General features: G+C 40.4%; 1 protein-coding gene across 1 annotated transcript; it reads right to left on the bottom strand.

Moving 5' to 3' along the window:
- Positions 1 to 633: 633 nt before the first annotated feature.
- Positions 634 to 5,301, bottom strand: LOC139445576 (meiosis expressed gene 1 protein homolog). The gene is made up of 2 exons (XM_071226733.1): positions 5,140 to 5,301; positions 634 to 1,465 (listed from the first exon to the last, which is right to left on the bottom strand). Exons 1-2 carry the CDS (start codon positions 5,275 to 5,277, stop codon positions 1,337 to 1,339), a joined length of 267 nt encoding a protein of 88 aa, XP_071082834.1. The 5' UTR covers positions 5,278 to 5,301; the 3' UTR covers positions 634 to 1,336.
- Positions 5,302 to 15,720: the final 10,419 nt, after the last annotated feature.

The raw sequence follows: 15,720 nt of genomic DNA on the forward strand, positions 1-15,720 counted from the left end.
CATGCCATTGAACTTGTGTGAACCCAGATGTGTGGTCCCTTTGGCCATTACGTTGAAAGCTTGTTTTTGCTACCGAACCTCAATTTGGGCAACTGTCATGCTAATATTGGATGCTGTATGACTGACATTTTAAATGTTGATTTTGTTGAGATTTCATCTTTTACAACATTATACTTCATGCATCTATCTTTTGTGACTAGAAATGAACATTACAACCCAACCAAGTTACGCTCTGGTAATGCAAGTAACCTGTATTTGGGTTAAGTCCCACTTATTGCGAAGGAAACATCAAAAGGCTCCAGTTCAGTATGTGTTTGATTCATATGCAAAGTTTCCTAATAAAACATGCTTTCCTAATTATGCTCTGGAAATATAATGTGACGGATGAACGGACGGAAATACGGATGGACAGCAACCATTCCTATATCCCCCTCCCACTTTGTTGTGGGGGATAAAAAAGTCCAAACCCATACAAGTACCCCTGCTGTGATATTCCTGGAATATTACTGAAAGCAGCGAAAAAACATACTCACTCACCAAACACGTAACTCCGATTTACAGCTTTCTGTAATCAATCAGTGTGGGTGTATGGATGTGTATACAGCAATAAACACAACTATTGTTAACATCTGTCTCATGTTTATTGGAATTTACATTTTATCACAGGTGGGTAAAAAGGGAATTATATTCCAATTGATTTTTTTTCATTTCAAGGACATTTTGGGTAGCAACAAAACATTTTTTTAAAGATTGCCTGTTAAAGTGACTGATTTGGTATTAAGATTTTTGGCAGACTGATAATTGATTGACAACAACAACACAGCACCTGTCACTCTGCTAATTGCACATCTTTACATCTTCTGAAGCTGTTGATTCTTGAACAAAATCTTTATATTAATAAGACTGAATATAAGATTATTACTTTAGAGCGAAATTTGTAAAAAAAAAAACACCTTCTTTCGGCTACATCCCTTGAACACATCACAGTCATACCACAAACAAAAGTCAAATATTATACAATGTGGATTGTTGGACGTCGTCAGCAGGAACAGCATGTCGCAATCGGCATCACAACCACCTCCAATGAGATCAGTACATGCAGGTCCTGCGACCAAGATGCATACATGTACATATCACAGAATGAATGACATCTGTCAATCAAACCAACAACCAATCACACCTTTCATCATTTATGACAATGAGAGTGAAATGTAAGAGTTCCATCATGTGGGGTTTGGTTCAAGCACCATGCATCATTAACAGATGGGTTGATGGACGGACGATGGACGGCAATGCATTTGCTTTGTACAATGCCTTCATGAAGATTGCCACATGTCTAATACTGGTAGAGCTTTGTCTTGGAGACGTCCTTGTCAGGACATTCACGGTCCTTGTTGTAGTAGTAGAAGCAGCCGTCTCGCCGGACTAGTTTCTTCACGTAGCCATTGTGTGGCCATCTGTCCACCTGCACAGGAAATAACACGTACAGAAATTAGCAGTGAAGATTTATTTAATAATTTCTTTACAGATATCCTGAATAAACATGATGAGATAAGTGGGAAAAAAATCATTTTAAAGAACTTTGTTTTAACCAAATGAATGCAAATGTATGCAATCACCACAAACTGTGTACTGCGAAAACTGTGAAAACTACCATCTTCCCGAGGCAAGGGAGTTGTCCGACTATAAAAATCCAGTTTCCACCCTTGCCAAACTAGACTGGAATCCCAGAGTTACATTTCGGCTAGACTAACGAGTCTATTCATAGTCCAATCAAAATCTCATAACGAAGTAGACATCCGGTTCATAAACAACATGGATTTCAACGTTTCAACGTCAACTGGGTTGCAAATCTTTTCATGTATTTAAGCAAGGAGCACAAGTGATTTGATGCAGTTTACATGTAAGACTTGTTTTATTACAATATAGATCTTGATTAGCGATCAGATCATCTTGACTGTGCACCTGTTTGAAGCAATGCAAGTGATATGAGAGATGGAATCTGATTGGTCAATAGGAGGGACATAGGAGGGACATAGAAGGGACATAACTCATAATAGCCACTGGTGACGCTATGATCTAGCCTGGAAATTCCAGCGTAGTTCAGCAACGGTGGAAACTGGACTTTTAAAGTCGTTAACTCCCTTGCGACAGGAAGATGCACAACTACCACCCCAGCTTCACCAACACAGCACACAGGACAATATTTGGTAACATTTTATGTATGAGGTTGATATCTGTTTTTAGGATCCGGTTGTCTACCTTGTAAAAGTAAATGATATCCATTGATTACAATAACTATAAAGTGTGAGATATAACATATATGCCAGGGTTTTGCAGATGTAGTTCTCAGCATTACCCTCTGTAGGAAGTTTGATTGTTTGTTTGTTGTTTAACGCCGGACTCAGCAATATTCCAGCCTGTAATTATTCAAATCTGGACCAGACAATCCAGTGACTGACATCATGAGCAATTTGGATATGATAACATGCATCAACCAAGTCAGCGAGTCTGACCACCGATCCTATTAGTCGCCTCTTACAACAAGCACAATAGCTTTATACGGCAAGCATGGGTTGCTGAATACCTATACTACCCCGAATCTTCACGGGTCCTCTGTAGGAAGTAAATGCAGCAGTCATAAATTCAACTATCATGTACAAAATGAAACCAGATTTGTTATCTTAGTAATTCTCCATTCATTTACCATTTTACATTTTATAATAGCCCCAGTTTAGGTTTGGTCCCCTACAAATAACACATGAGCCTAAAAAGTCACGAAACAAAAAAACACTGACCTCGTCTTAGAAACAAACAAAACTAACATGAATTCTTGAATATTTGATGCTGGTTTAAAATATTGGTAAGCTTCATTCCCTTATAAGGATAAACTAGGGTTTTAGGTGAAGTAACATCTTGAATTAGATACTGTAACCATGGTAACAGGCTGTGTACTGACCATTTTATTTTCACTGTCTTACAGCACAAATCAAAATGAACTCACACATTTAAACATGTCATTATTACTCCTGCCACTGTTACACAGAATTCCATCAAATGTGTGAAACTTCATAAGATATCATTTACTTATTCCAGGAATCCACTACTTAATCTGTTAATGATACAAAAGCAGACGGTTCAGTTTTAGTTAGCCAATGTCAATTATTAATTTAAATTTTTTCAAAATAATTAGAAAATACCCTACAATTAGCTTGGATTAATTATGGATCACCTGTGCCAAGTGAACTACCATATTCGATGTAATAAGCGCCCAGGGCGCTCTCAAAAATAGAAAAGGGGGATCTTATTAGAATATAGTTTTGGTAAGAAAAAAAAACAGAGTTGAGAGATCGTTAATATTGTGGTTCATACTGACAGCCTAATATGATACAGAAGAAAAGTCTGTGCGTATTATACACAACAGACGTATCAACTCGTGTTGATATATTCGATATCAAAAGACACTTTGGTGAGATTCTCTATATATCAATACATCAATAACTATAATACACTATATAACTATAGGATATATATAGAGGATTCATCACGAGTGTTTTTTAATATGGGAAATATCAACCGAGTCTTAGTTAATCGGTATTTGCCGAGCCTTTGGCGAGGCAAATACCGATTAACGGGATGAGATTGATATTTCCCATATTAAAAAACACTCGTGATGAATTCTATTTATCATTTTCACATTTTTGCTTCCCAATTAAGGAATAATTGCATTAAACATTAACATCAGCAACTTGTGGAAATCTTACGTATAGATCGTGCGTAGTGATACATGTTTTCCATAGCCGTGTAAACCAAAATAAACAACCTCTTAACTCCTTTATGGCATATTCCTTCGCTGAGAAAAAGAGTTCCTCGGATTATTTTAAACAAAATACTTGAACAGACTTTTGCAGAATAATTGAAATAATGTCTCCAACATCAAAGGTATCCATGTTGTTTGTAAACACCTACTCACGTGCACTGGCGAAAAAAGTCCCACTTCCGGTTATCTAATTTGCATATCTAATTTGCATACTTATGTCATTGGGGTATGACATACATGTTTTTATGTCATAAGCTTATGTCATGGATAAATGCTTTAGTTAAATGATAAATAACTATATCAATAATTATGATACAATATTGTATTGTTATTATAAAGTTTTAAAGAAACAACCAGTCAATTTCCAAAGAAGAAAAATGTGTTAATGTGTTTTGTTTGTGTAGGCATTTTTCTACAATTAAATGAAGGTCTATACCACTTTATTTCAAAGTTGAAGGAAGTAGCTGAGACAGTCACTGATGCATAAAGATGCATATATAACACTGTAGGCATTTGTCACTGTAGGCACAAGGAGACTTCACTATTCCACTCAAGAAATGCCTGTCAGCGATTAATCCCCCGAATAAACATCTTCAGTGTTGTTACAAAGGTGACATAAGTTGTTGACATGGCAATCAAATGGATGAGCAGATAGGAGTGAGTGAGTGAGTATGGTTTAAAGCCGCTTTTAGCAATATTCCAGCAATATCACGGGGGGGGGGGGGGGACACCAGAAATGGGCTTCACACATTGTACCCATGTCGGGAATCGAACCTGGGTATTCGGCGTGACGAGCGAACGCTTTAACCACTAGGCTACCCGATACAGGGAACCTGTTTTAACTCCAGTAAGGGGATTCCCCTTAGTGGCAGACTTGTTTGTTTGAGGGATGATTTCGCCTGTCATTTTTGAGCGTCTGTTTTACACTATTCCCATTTATCAATGTTAATTTTGGTCAAGCATATGTGAATAAGTATGCCCTAGAGTATTAAAATCTGAAAAGTTGCTATGTTGACTTTTCTTGCCCTTTATAATATAGCCACTTTGAACATTGTCACAGTGATATCATGGCGTGTCAACTTAATGTTGAGGGAAGTTCTCAGGTCATGCAGGTCAGAGAGGTTTACCATTGAGGTGACACCCACAAGCACCAGTACGGAGCTGACAGGTCATTAGGTCATTAGGTCATAATCAAGGCAAATCTGAAATTCAAACTCCCGACCATAAGATCCTGGCACAGTTAAGGGACACAACTCTGAACAGCAAGTTGTGGTGCCTTAGACAACTGGGCCACCTGTTGTCCCTGATGAGAAACTCACGTGGTCAGTGTTGTGGACTATTTTGTATTCGGCTGCGTCCCGGTACCCTGCCAGCTGGAATCGGTAAGCCTCCTCCACCTCCTCGCTCCACTTCTTTCCCCGCACCATGGACTTGGGCTGTGGTGAAGTCTCCGTCATTGTCACAGATCACAGTGGGCAATAATTCTGAAACAATAAACATATACTGAGAGGCATTAAAAACGCACACCTATTATCATGCTAAAAGTCGGCGTTATCTGTGTCCGTGTGTCTGACAACTTGACATGAAGTAAAGGGGTATACAGAACAATGTCGAACATCAAATGTTTGAGTTTGAATCCCAACTGCCATGAACGCAGTGGCTTGACGACTAAAACACAACCATGAAGGTGAAATGTGGGAAGTCAGGAAGATCGGAAAAATGTCATGCGCATGCAAAGTGGGAACTTGGGCTATATAAAAAAAACAGTGCGGGCAGGGTATCATGCATATTCACAATGCCACAGTTAAGCAACGCGCAGAGGAACCAAGCCATAGGGATGGTGGGAGCTGGTCACACGCCGAGAAATGTTGCTGTACACTTCAGTGTCCATCAATCAACTGTTGTCCGACTGCAGCATCGTCACAGTACAACTGGGAGTGTTGCCGACCCTCCTCGACCAGGAACGCCACCTGTGACGTCACGGAGGCAGGACCAACTCATCATTGTGAGTCACCTTTGGGATCGCGTCAGAACAGCACGACAGACTGCCATTGGCATGATGGGAACAAGGGGACGACCAATCAGTGATCGCACGGTCTGACATCGCCTTGCTGCCCGAAACATCCGGAACCGTCGACCCTATCGTGACCAGATCTTGACTCACGCACACCGTCTTGCACGTCAACGTTGGGCAACTGAAGGTGGTCTTCTTGCTCCCAGGCAATGGAGAGATGTCATCTCTTCAGATGAATCACGCTTCAACGTCAGTTTCCCAGATGGCCACACCCGTGTATACAGACGGAACCATGAACGTTTAGCTCGAAACTGCGTTACTGAACATGATCGATTTGGAGGTAGAGGTGTCATGGTGTGGGGTGCAATTAATGCCAACTCTCGCTCTGACTTGGTTGTGATTCATGGACATCTCGACACCCAGCGTTACATTGACACAGTGTTGCAGCCAGTGCTCTTTCGGTTGCTGAGAGGACGTCGACGTGGTGTTAACGAACTGGTGTTCCAACATGATAATGCCCAACCTCATACAGCTCGCGTGACCCGGAATTTCTTGCAACAAAACAATGTTCAGGTGTTAAATTGGCCCTCTTGTTCGCCGGCTTTGAATCAAATTGAACAATTGTGGAACACGCATGGCCGTGGGGTTCGATGTCAGTTGCATCCACCACAGACTGTCGCTGAGTTAACTCAAGCTTTGCAGTTGCAATGGAGGGCCATTCCACAGGTGTTTATTCGAAGACTGTGCTTATCAATGCCTAACAGACTTCAGACATGCATTGTCGCCCAAGGTGGGCATACATGTTTTAGAACTTTGAACTTTGATTTCATACCTCCTCTTTTTGAGATGCTCTTCAGTCATTGGTTTGCATTAAAATCTGAGAAAAACAACGTCATTTTGTCAGGATTGATCTCCATTTCACATTTTATGATCTTTTTATGTGATATTATGTGGGATATTATCACAATCGCATGATTTTGACTGGTGTGTGTTTTTATTGCCTCTCAGTATAGTTGAATAACTGATAAAAGTGGCTGAATGATAACTGATAAACGTTGTTGAATGATAACTCAGGCACACACATGAATGATCCCTGGAATATGAACAACAAAAATGAGATTCTTATTTCTTTATAATTATAAAAAAAATTACTATTATATACTCCAAGTATATGGAACCTAATGGGCATGATATATTTATCATGCAGTGTAAGTCTTAATTTATCAAATGCACCGTCACAGTGTAAGTGAGTGAGTATGGTTTTACGCCACTTTTAGCAATATTCCAGCAATAGCACGGGAGGGAGCACCAGAAAATAAGCTTTAAACATTGTACCCATGTGGGGAATCGAATGCGGGTCTTCCGCATGACGAGCAAATGCTTTAACCACCAGGCCCTCCCATTGAGTGCATTAAGTGTAAGTCTTAATTTATCATATACATGGTAGCGTAAGTCTGATGTTATCATATACTTGCTTGACAACAAGGATCTATACCGAAACGTCTTCTTTTCTGTAAATAAAGAAGTTGTTATCCATAAATTGTGTCGACTTAGAAAATCCTTATTTTGAATTTTACATGATATTCTCTGTATCATCTGCAGTCATTTATCAAAGCAAATTACAGATTTATCTTGTTTTAAAATATGGGCCCAAAAATATGCAAACCCAAATGCCAAATGAACCTTCCTTCGTACTGTGTTTCACAAATGCCTGTTATGAGATGCCTGTTACCTCACCCAGATCTATATCTCAAACTTAGTTGTGACATACATTCCTTTTACCTCATACAGTTTATGATCAAGTTGTCTTTGTCACAAAGACAAACTCAAACAGGCCTAGTCCAGATGAAAACAAGCGAAATAAATCATCTATTTACATATTACTTCGGGGGTAAATCGAGGGAGAGGGGGGAAGGGGGCATTTCCGATTTTTTTAGCAAATTTTGTTGTCCCTTCACACCCATGAATTACTACCATGGCAGCTGGGGTAAGTTCTAGCACAATGCCTGTCGCAGATATTTGTGATTAATACCTCTGAGAAATAAGAACCGAATCGGAAACGATCCTTTGAAATTTCACTTCTGAATATAACAAATGAAAACGTGTTTTCCTGTTCACGGTTCACTCGGCTAGTTATCGTCAGTATTAAGAATTCTTCATGAATTGATAACATATCTATTACTTAGATGAAACTAGTCAGAGATCCATTATTCACCTACCTGTGTAAACGGCTGTTCAGATGGAATACTCGTTTTCAATAAATATTTAAGACCGTTTGTTTTCTTTGTTGCCTGGCGATATACGCCACACACCGATTCATGCTGTGATTGGTTGATATTAAGCTCCTCACAGTGATACACGTTTGCGGAGCTCTCTATATCGGGAGTGTAACGAAGGTGTCACGCGCTGTCAAGGAGCTTCTTAGAATGATCTAAGGCCAGCTACTCTAATACCTGCACGGTCTGCTTGCGGGACGTGCCGCTAAATATTTAAAGAGTTAACTGTTTGTTGGGCATTCTTAATGTTGACGAGTAATTAAGATAACGCACAACTTTATTGATATCTACTTCTGGTTTATTTCATATAGCAATGTTTCGATGTAGACTCTTACACCGTAATATCAAGCTGGAGTGACAACAACCAAGTGATGAGTGATATGCATGACATGTTATGATAAGCAGCAGATTAACATTGACAACAACAGGTAATAGATTTAAATTAATTAAACAGGCTTTATGTCCAAGAACTGTCAGAAATACCTCATCATCGTATCTTGTATATGTTTCTGTATTTTTATATATCCATACTTAGATGTACACAAAACATGTTTCATTATTGCTCAAGAAATTTAATATATACATATATTAGTACACGGGCCGATGACCTACAATAAGGATGAACTTGACTGGACGGGGATCGAACCCCAACAAGTGAATACAGTCACAGAGGAAGAGGGATTAATGATTAATTAAACTTACGGAATTAATGTTTTAGGGCCATTTTAAACGAGTCTTGCATGTTGACTAGCAGACTAGCAACAAGTACTATACAAATACAGAGTAATTACTTTTGACGAGGTCAGTATGCGACATCAAAGACCCGAGGACCCGACCCCTAAGGTGGTCTGACCGACCGGTTAATTCGTACAACGCGACGAAACAATACATTTTGAATGTTGAACCCTAAATCAAATGACTGACACTGACCTCGAATATTGACTCGTCGCATGATCAGAATTGACGTGATGTGATGAATTTTAACTCGTCTGCTAGAAAACAAGATGGCGTCTGGTACTAACGTTTCACGATTCGCAGCCTAGTTACCGTAATGAAACAAGGGGATGGTTTAAAGGATAAAGCGAATTAATACTTTTCACGAGGTCAATATGCAACGACAAGGAAGCACCCTTCGTGAAGCAAGACTCATTTTATTACAATATAGATCTTGATTATCGTCAGATCGTCTTTACTGGGGGGACGCCATTTTTTATAAGCACAGGTGGCCCAGTCGTCTAAGGCCAGAACCCTATGATTGTGGGTTCGAATCCCGTTGCGCCCCGATTATGTTTCTAGGATTGTCAGCACCATACCCGTGCTCGTGGGTTTCACCGAAGTGGTAAACGTCAGAGACCTGCATCACTTCGGGCTTTCCTCCCACATTAAGCTGACACGCCGTGATATAACTGGAATACTGTTAAAAGCGGCGTTAAACACAACTTACTCACTCACTCACTCATCATCCATGGTCCCGACCGTTATCTTATTGTCATATGTTCTAATAAGCCGTTTATCATATAAATTGTTTCTTATGAGAGTCTCCGTGGAAATTCCGTGCTAAAATATGTCTCCAGTAACATATGTTTGTTGTAAGAACCGACCAAATGGAGCAGGTAGGCTCGATGACTTGGCTGACTGTGTGTTACCCGTACCTTAACGGAATGGAACGATGTTCGTATTATCAACCACTACTTTGTCTGGTCCAGAATCGATTATTTACAGGCCGCCGTCATATATTTGGGATATTGCTGAGTGTTCCGTTAAACAACAAACAAATAAACAAACACACATTATATGAAAGATACGACCTGCTTCACTATAGACTTTCCCCTGACATTTAGTTGACACGCCGTGAGATTGCTGAAGTTGTGTCCGAAGCGGCGTTAAAACCAAACTTACGCATCCATTTGAAAGAACAAAAAACAAAAAACACGGACTTTACATTTTTCACAGGCTCTTTTAAGTGATCTTCCTGGACAGATGATATCATTGGAAAATGTGAATGCTGCACGTGCAGGATTGTAGGTTAACCCCAAACAGTGTTTTGAAATTGACAACCACACGACATCGACACACTGGCTGGCTCGTCCTGGGATATAATGTACCCTTTACAAAACAAGAGTAGTACCAGTAGCTTGTTTGTAAAACGCAGACCTGCATGACCAGACTAGTGGCTATATCGAAAATATGTGCAAGGTTTGGCCACGAATACCAAGTACATTCTGATGGAGTCTTCTTTTCTTGTAAACATTTGCGACAAGCCACAAAGTCGTTACGACAACGTACCACTATGGAAGGCGGTATTGTTTCTGGTATGGTCAACGCTGGAGTGTTTATTGTTTTCTGGACTACCATGTGGATGGGCGTCCTTAGTGTATATATTCAAAACGGAAGAGATCTACCTCGATTTGTGTGACGTGAAGATTTCTGTCAATGATTCATTTCTAGCGACAGTCGGAAATCAGTCTCAAATTTTGCATTATGGCGGCTTCCATGACGTGTATTGTGCCGTTCAGGAGCAGCGCATGGATCTGGTGTTTGTCGTCGCCTCCAGTGCGTGTAGTGCATTCGCTTTTATAAATGGACAAATAACATTTCATTTTGGATCCAGGGTCGCCAGAATCGTCTCAGTGTAAGTAGATCTTTTTATCACGTTATGCCAGTTTACTAGTTTTACGCCGTGTGCGTGCGTGCGTGCATAATTTGCTGCATTTGATATTTTGATGGGAGTTTATTGAGAAAATCATCTAGAATAACTACAGATCGGTGAATTAGATTTTGATATTGCACGACACATGAAATAATGATGTGGGGCATTGTTTGCTGAATCATCTGTTGAACAGGGGAGCAAATGTGAAGTCAGGGGGTATATATGTTCAAGGCACAGCATGGTCTTGCTCCAAGCTACCTGGAGGATCTCATTATACAATACCAGCCAACAAGAACCTTACGATCTTGTGATCAATCGTTGCTTGAAGTGCCACCATCAAGAACAATCTCCTACGGGGATTGCTGCTTTGCAAGGGCTGGTCCTCTTCCTTGGAACGCCCTGCCCAAATAACTCAGAATGCTCAGTGAACTTTACAGTTTCAAAAAAACATCTGAAGACACACAAGAGCGCTTTTAAGCAGTCAGTCTGGAAACTAGCGCTATATAAATACCAAGTTAATATTATAGTCTTACTATTGAAATATGTCAATGTAATTGCAATTTCTGGATTATCATACAAATAAATTTCACACAATATTTTTTTGCATGTATAGACTGCTTTGCATAACGGGAAATATAATTATAAGTTGTGATACTCCTTGTCTTGTAACCTAATATTATCGCTGAAGTTTGTTCCCCCAAACGTGATCTCTGAAACTAATTTTAACTCATTGTGCTTAATTTTTTAAAAATGCATTTTGCGACGACCTTGGTATTTGCAAGCCATGGAAGGATTCGTTTCCTCCACCACTCCTATTGCATTTAAACTGCATAAATAGATGTGTAGGTTAGATCTATTTCGGCTATATCGTAGCGTTGTGAAAATTATCATTGACTTAATATCCAGACAATACTTCCTCTCGCGAATGTATATTTTTGTATAGTAGTATACTAGTTGCACGGCAACATCCCAATATGAGTATGTGTACCAATGTCAATAACATGTACGTTCCTACATTCAGTGACACATACTCATAGCAATGATTTGCCTGCAACTTAGTAACATTGAAAACTGAGTCGGCCGACATGTATTTATATTGTCTCTCAGAATATCCACGCGTGACTGTTTTTCTACTGTTTTCTACCAGACATATTTTTGCGTAATTAATGCCTTTTAATAACCACCCGTTAAACAAATATATTGTACATCTTTACAGTCATGTTATTATCGGTTGTATGCCGATTGTATTATTATGATCGTACGTGTTGTACACGTATTGAATTGTTATAATCATATGTATGCAATTAGATGAATATGACTCAACCTCTTAAATATATTATCGTGCCATTACAATTAAATGTACTTCTGTGTAAACTTCACTCTGCTTCCACCAATAAACGTCACCAACACAACATCCTTCTCTGTCATTCAATGTGATAGCCAGTCGTGACCGCTGCTACCGCTAATTCCCCCAATTAAGTAGTACACCCAAAAGACAAGCTACGTCACCCAAAAGACAAGCTACGTCAACAAAATACAATTAGAAATATGTCGAGCGGAGATTCCAGCTCAACAAGTACAAGTGAAGTCCAGCAAGCAGGCGTATCCTACTCGCGGCTGTACATACAGGTGCTGTCGGAATACCAGACTAACTAACAGTTGTTGTTGTTGCATTAGGTGTTTAAGAGGTCGCCTTCTGCCTAGGCAATTTCGGCTGACCTGTCCCTCTTTGGGACTCCTGTGTGTGAGAAGGGTTCACATATCTATTGTGATTTCGGTGTTCACATAATTTCTGTTTTTGCATTGATATGATTTCTATTTTTTTATATTGATATGATTTCATTTTCATTCTTGGCTGCTCTGTTTATATACGTTCGAGCAGCTGTCCATCTCTGAGAAATAGAGTTAGTTTGGCCTTCGCTATTGCATCTCTTGGCTTTAGGAGATCTATGACAGATAGCGGATCTAACTGCAATTCTTGTTTTAACCTAGCCCGGGCTGGGGCATGGTCTTGACATTCTAGTAACAGGTGGTCAATGGTTTCAGCCTGATTGCAAGATGAACAAACCTTGTCATAGTGCTTTTTGTGACAAAGTCTGAGGCGTGAGATAGCAGTTTCAATTATGCTTTCATTTGAGTATGAGTTTGGCTTTTGTTGGACCTTGGGTTGAATTTTGTATAGCCATCTGCCGATCTTACTTGCGTCCCATTGGGCTTGCCATCTTTTTGCTATGGAGGCTTTGATTTTGCTTTTTATCTCTAGTTTACTAAAGGGAATAGGCTGTATATCCGCTTTGTCTAGAGCTAGCTTCGCCAGTGAGTCTGCTTTTTCATTTCCATGAATATCTATGTGAGAGGGGATCCAACACAGCTCCACCTGTTGCCCTTGGTCCGATAGTTTTGTATATTCGTATAGAATATTGTTGACCGTGTTTGGCCTGGAGTTTGAGTTTCTCCCACTGATGGCCTGAAGTGCACTTAGCGAGTCTGATAGGACGACTGCCTTTGCTTCCGGGAGTTCCGGTATGAGTTTGAGTGCATGATGAATTGCCTCCAATTCAGCCGTGAATACTGACTGACCATCAGGCAAGCGAACTGAATGTGCTTGGGGTTTGGAGCTGTGGATATGGATCCCGTAACCAGCACTGTTGTTGATAGGATTCTTGGATCCATCAGTGTATATATGGGCCCAGCTGTCCCAGGTAGTTTTGAATTTTAGTGATAGCTACTGATCGTAGTAGGGTTGGGTTTTCTCTTTTAGTGACTTCTGATGTTAAAGCAGTGTCAACTTTGGGAGTTTGTAAAGTCCAGGGAGGGTGTAACCCTTTGTAGTGACTTTCTGGAGGCTGAATGTCATCGCAATTGTGACTTCGAATGAGTTCACGTACTAATATCCCAGATGGCTTTAGTGAGGGATTTTTTCGAGCTAGGGCTTCATCTCGAGCGTTTTTGTCTTGCCATATCTTTTTAACCAAAGGGTTTGATGTTCGTCCCCAGAACGATAATATTGCCTGCTCTCTTCTTAGTTTCAATGGGAGTTCACCCGTTTCTACTTGTAGTGCTTCTAGTGAGGTGCCTGTCGCTGCGCCTGTGGCCAGCATTAGGGCTTTGTATTGTATTCTGTCTAGGCGCCTCAAGACAGTATTTGATGCTGAGTGAAAAGCCTCACAACCATAGTCAATTTTTGATCTGATAAGAGCTTTGTAGAGGTCCAGCTGAGTGTCCCTCGATGTGCCCCAAGATGTGCCTGAAATTGCCCGTAATACGTTCAGGTCTTTTTGACATCTGTTTTCCACATATTCTATATGCTTGCGCCAAGTGAGGTGTTGATCAAGAATAACTCCAAGAAATATTGCAGATTTTTCGAATTTGATAGGTTTGCCTTTTATGGAGACACGGGGTATCATAGCATCTTTCCCCCGGCGTTTGAATAGAACTCCAACCGTTTTTTCACTTGAAAGGGTGAATCCCCATTTATTGCACCATTGATCTACTCCGTCCAGGGCTGACTGGAGTTTTTTTCTGATTTGTGAGATATCTCTGTGCTTTACCCATATTGCTCCGTCATCAGCGAACTTAGAAGTTTGGGTAGGAGAGTTGACATGGTCAAAAAGATCATTGATCATGATATTAAACAGGGTTGGGCTTATGATGCTGCCTTGTGGCGTGCCATTGTCCAGTGCCATAGGATCCTATCGATTGTTCCCTAGTTTAACTGATAGCGACCTGTCTTGCAGGAAGCTGTCTATGAAGTTTGCCATGTTCCCTTCAACTCCATTTTGTGATAGTTTTGAGAGGAGTCCGTCATGCCATACCATATCGAAGGCTTTGCTGAAGTCCAGAAATACTGCGGCTAGGTATTGTCTGTTTGATTGGGCTTTTTTTATTTCATTTTCCAGTCTTAGAATATGATCTAGACACGAGTGTCCCTTCCTGAAGCCACTTTGGTCAGGTTTTATGTGATTGCCAGTTTCAAGATGATGCATGAGCCTTTTTGTAACCATGGCTTCCATGGCTTTGCACATGTTTCAGGTGAGTGAGATCGGTCGATAAGAGTTTGGTAGGGCTTCTTCTTTCCCTTGCTTTAGCAGCGGGATAACCGCAGCATGTTTCCATGCTTTTGGGACTTCTCCTTTGGACCATATCGTGTTATACAACTCAGTGAGTAAGCCTTTGGTTTGATCAGGTAGGTTTTTCAATATCTCGTAACTGGTTGTGTCAAGACCAGGTGCTGTGCCTTTTCTATGTTGTATCGCATCATCAAACTCTGTCACAGTAAAGATGTAAACATATATATACACACTATTGGACAACAATAGACAGACAAAGAGACAATAGCGTTGCCCTTGACATGGGGCTTATGGATGTGATTACAGACACGGCCCGGGGAAAATGGATTAAGGCTATAAATGTCATAATGTGAAATGCTGTGTTAGACAATGGTTCAACTGACCGCCGTTACGCATGGATTACATTATGTTAAAATAGTTCAGATTTCCTAAACGATACTGTACAAAAAGGGTTGTTGTTCAGAAGCTACAATTCTTTAACATTGCGTTGTCCAGAGTGCAGTTAAGTCACTCTGTGACATAGAGTTGAGTTGGGATTGGTGTCAGGGCTGTAACATACTTTGCTACACGTGATCCCATTAATGCCCCCTTCTATGTGTGTGTGGATGCTTGTATTAGTCCGGACTGATGCCGACTTATAGTGCTAGCACACTGAGATACAATGCCGCAGTTTAACATGAATAGCGTGTTGCGTAAGTGATTGTGAGTTCCCCTAGAGGCGCTTATCCCAGGCAACAGCGCGATTAGCAATACGTTACGCTAATACGAAAACCTTTCAACCCGGGATATAGGTCACATCAATCTCGATAGTACAGTTGGCTCTAGAACTACGATAAGCAAACAGCTGACCGTCTGTTTAGCGACAGGTTCCGCGTGGCAGTGAATACGAT

This window comes from Haliotis cracherodii, unplaced genomic scaffold, assembly GCF_022045235.1.
Source record: "Haliotis cracherodii isolate W230 unplaced genomic scaffold, xgHalCrac1.p SCAF_6, whole genome shotgun sequence".
In the NCBI taxonomy this organism is placed as follows: domain Eukaryota; kingdom Metazoa; phylum Mollusca; class Gastropoda; order Lepetellida; family Haliotidae; genus Haliotis; species Haliotis cracherodii.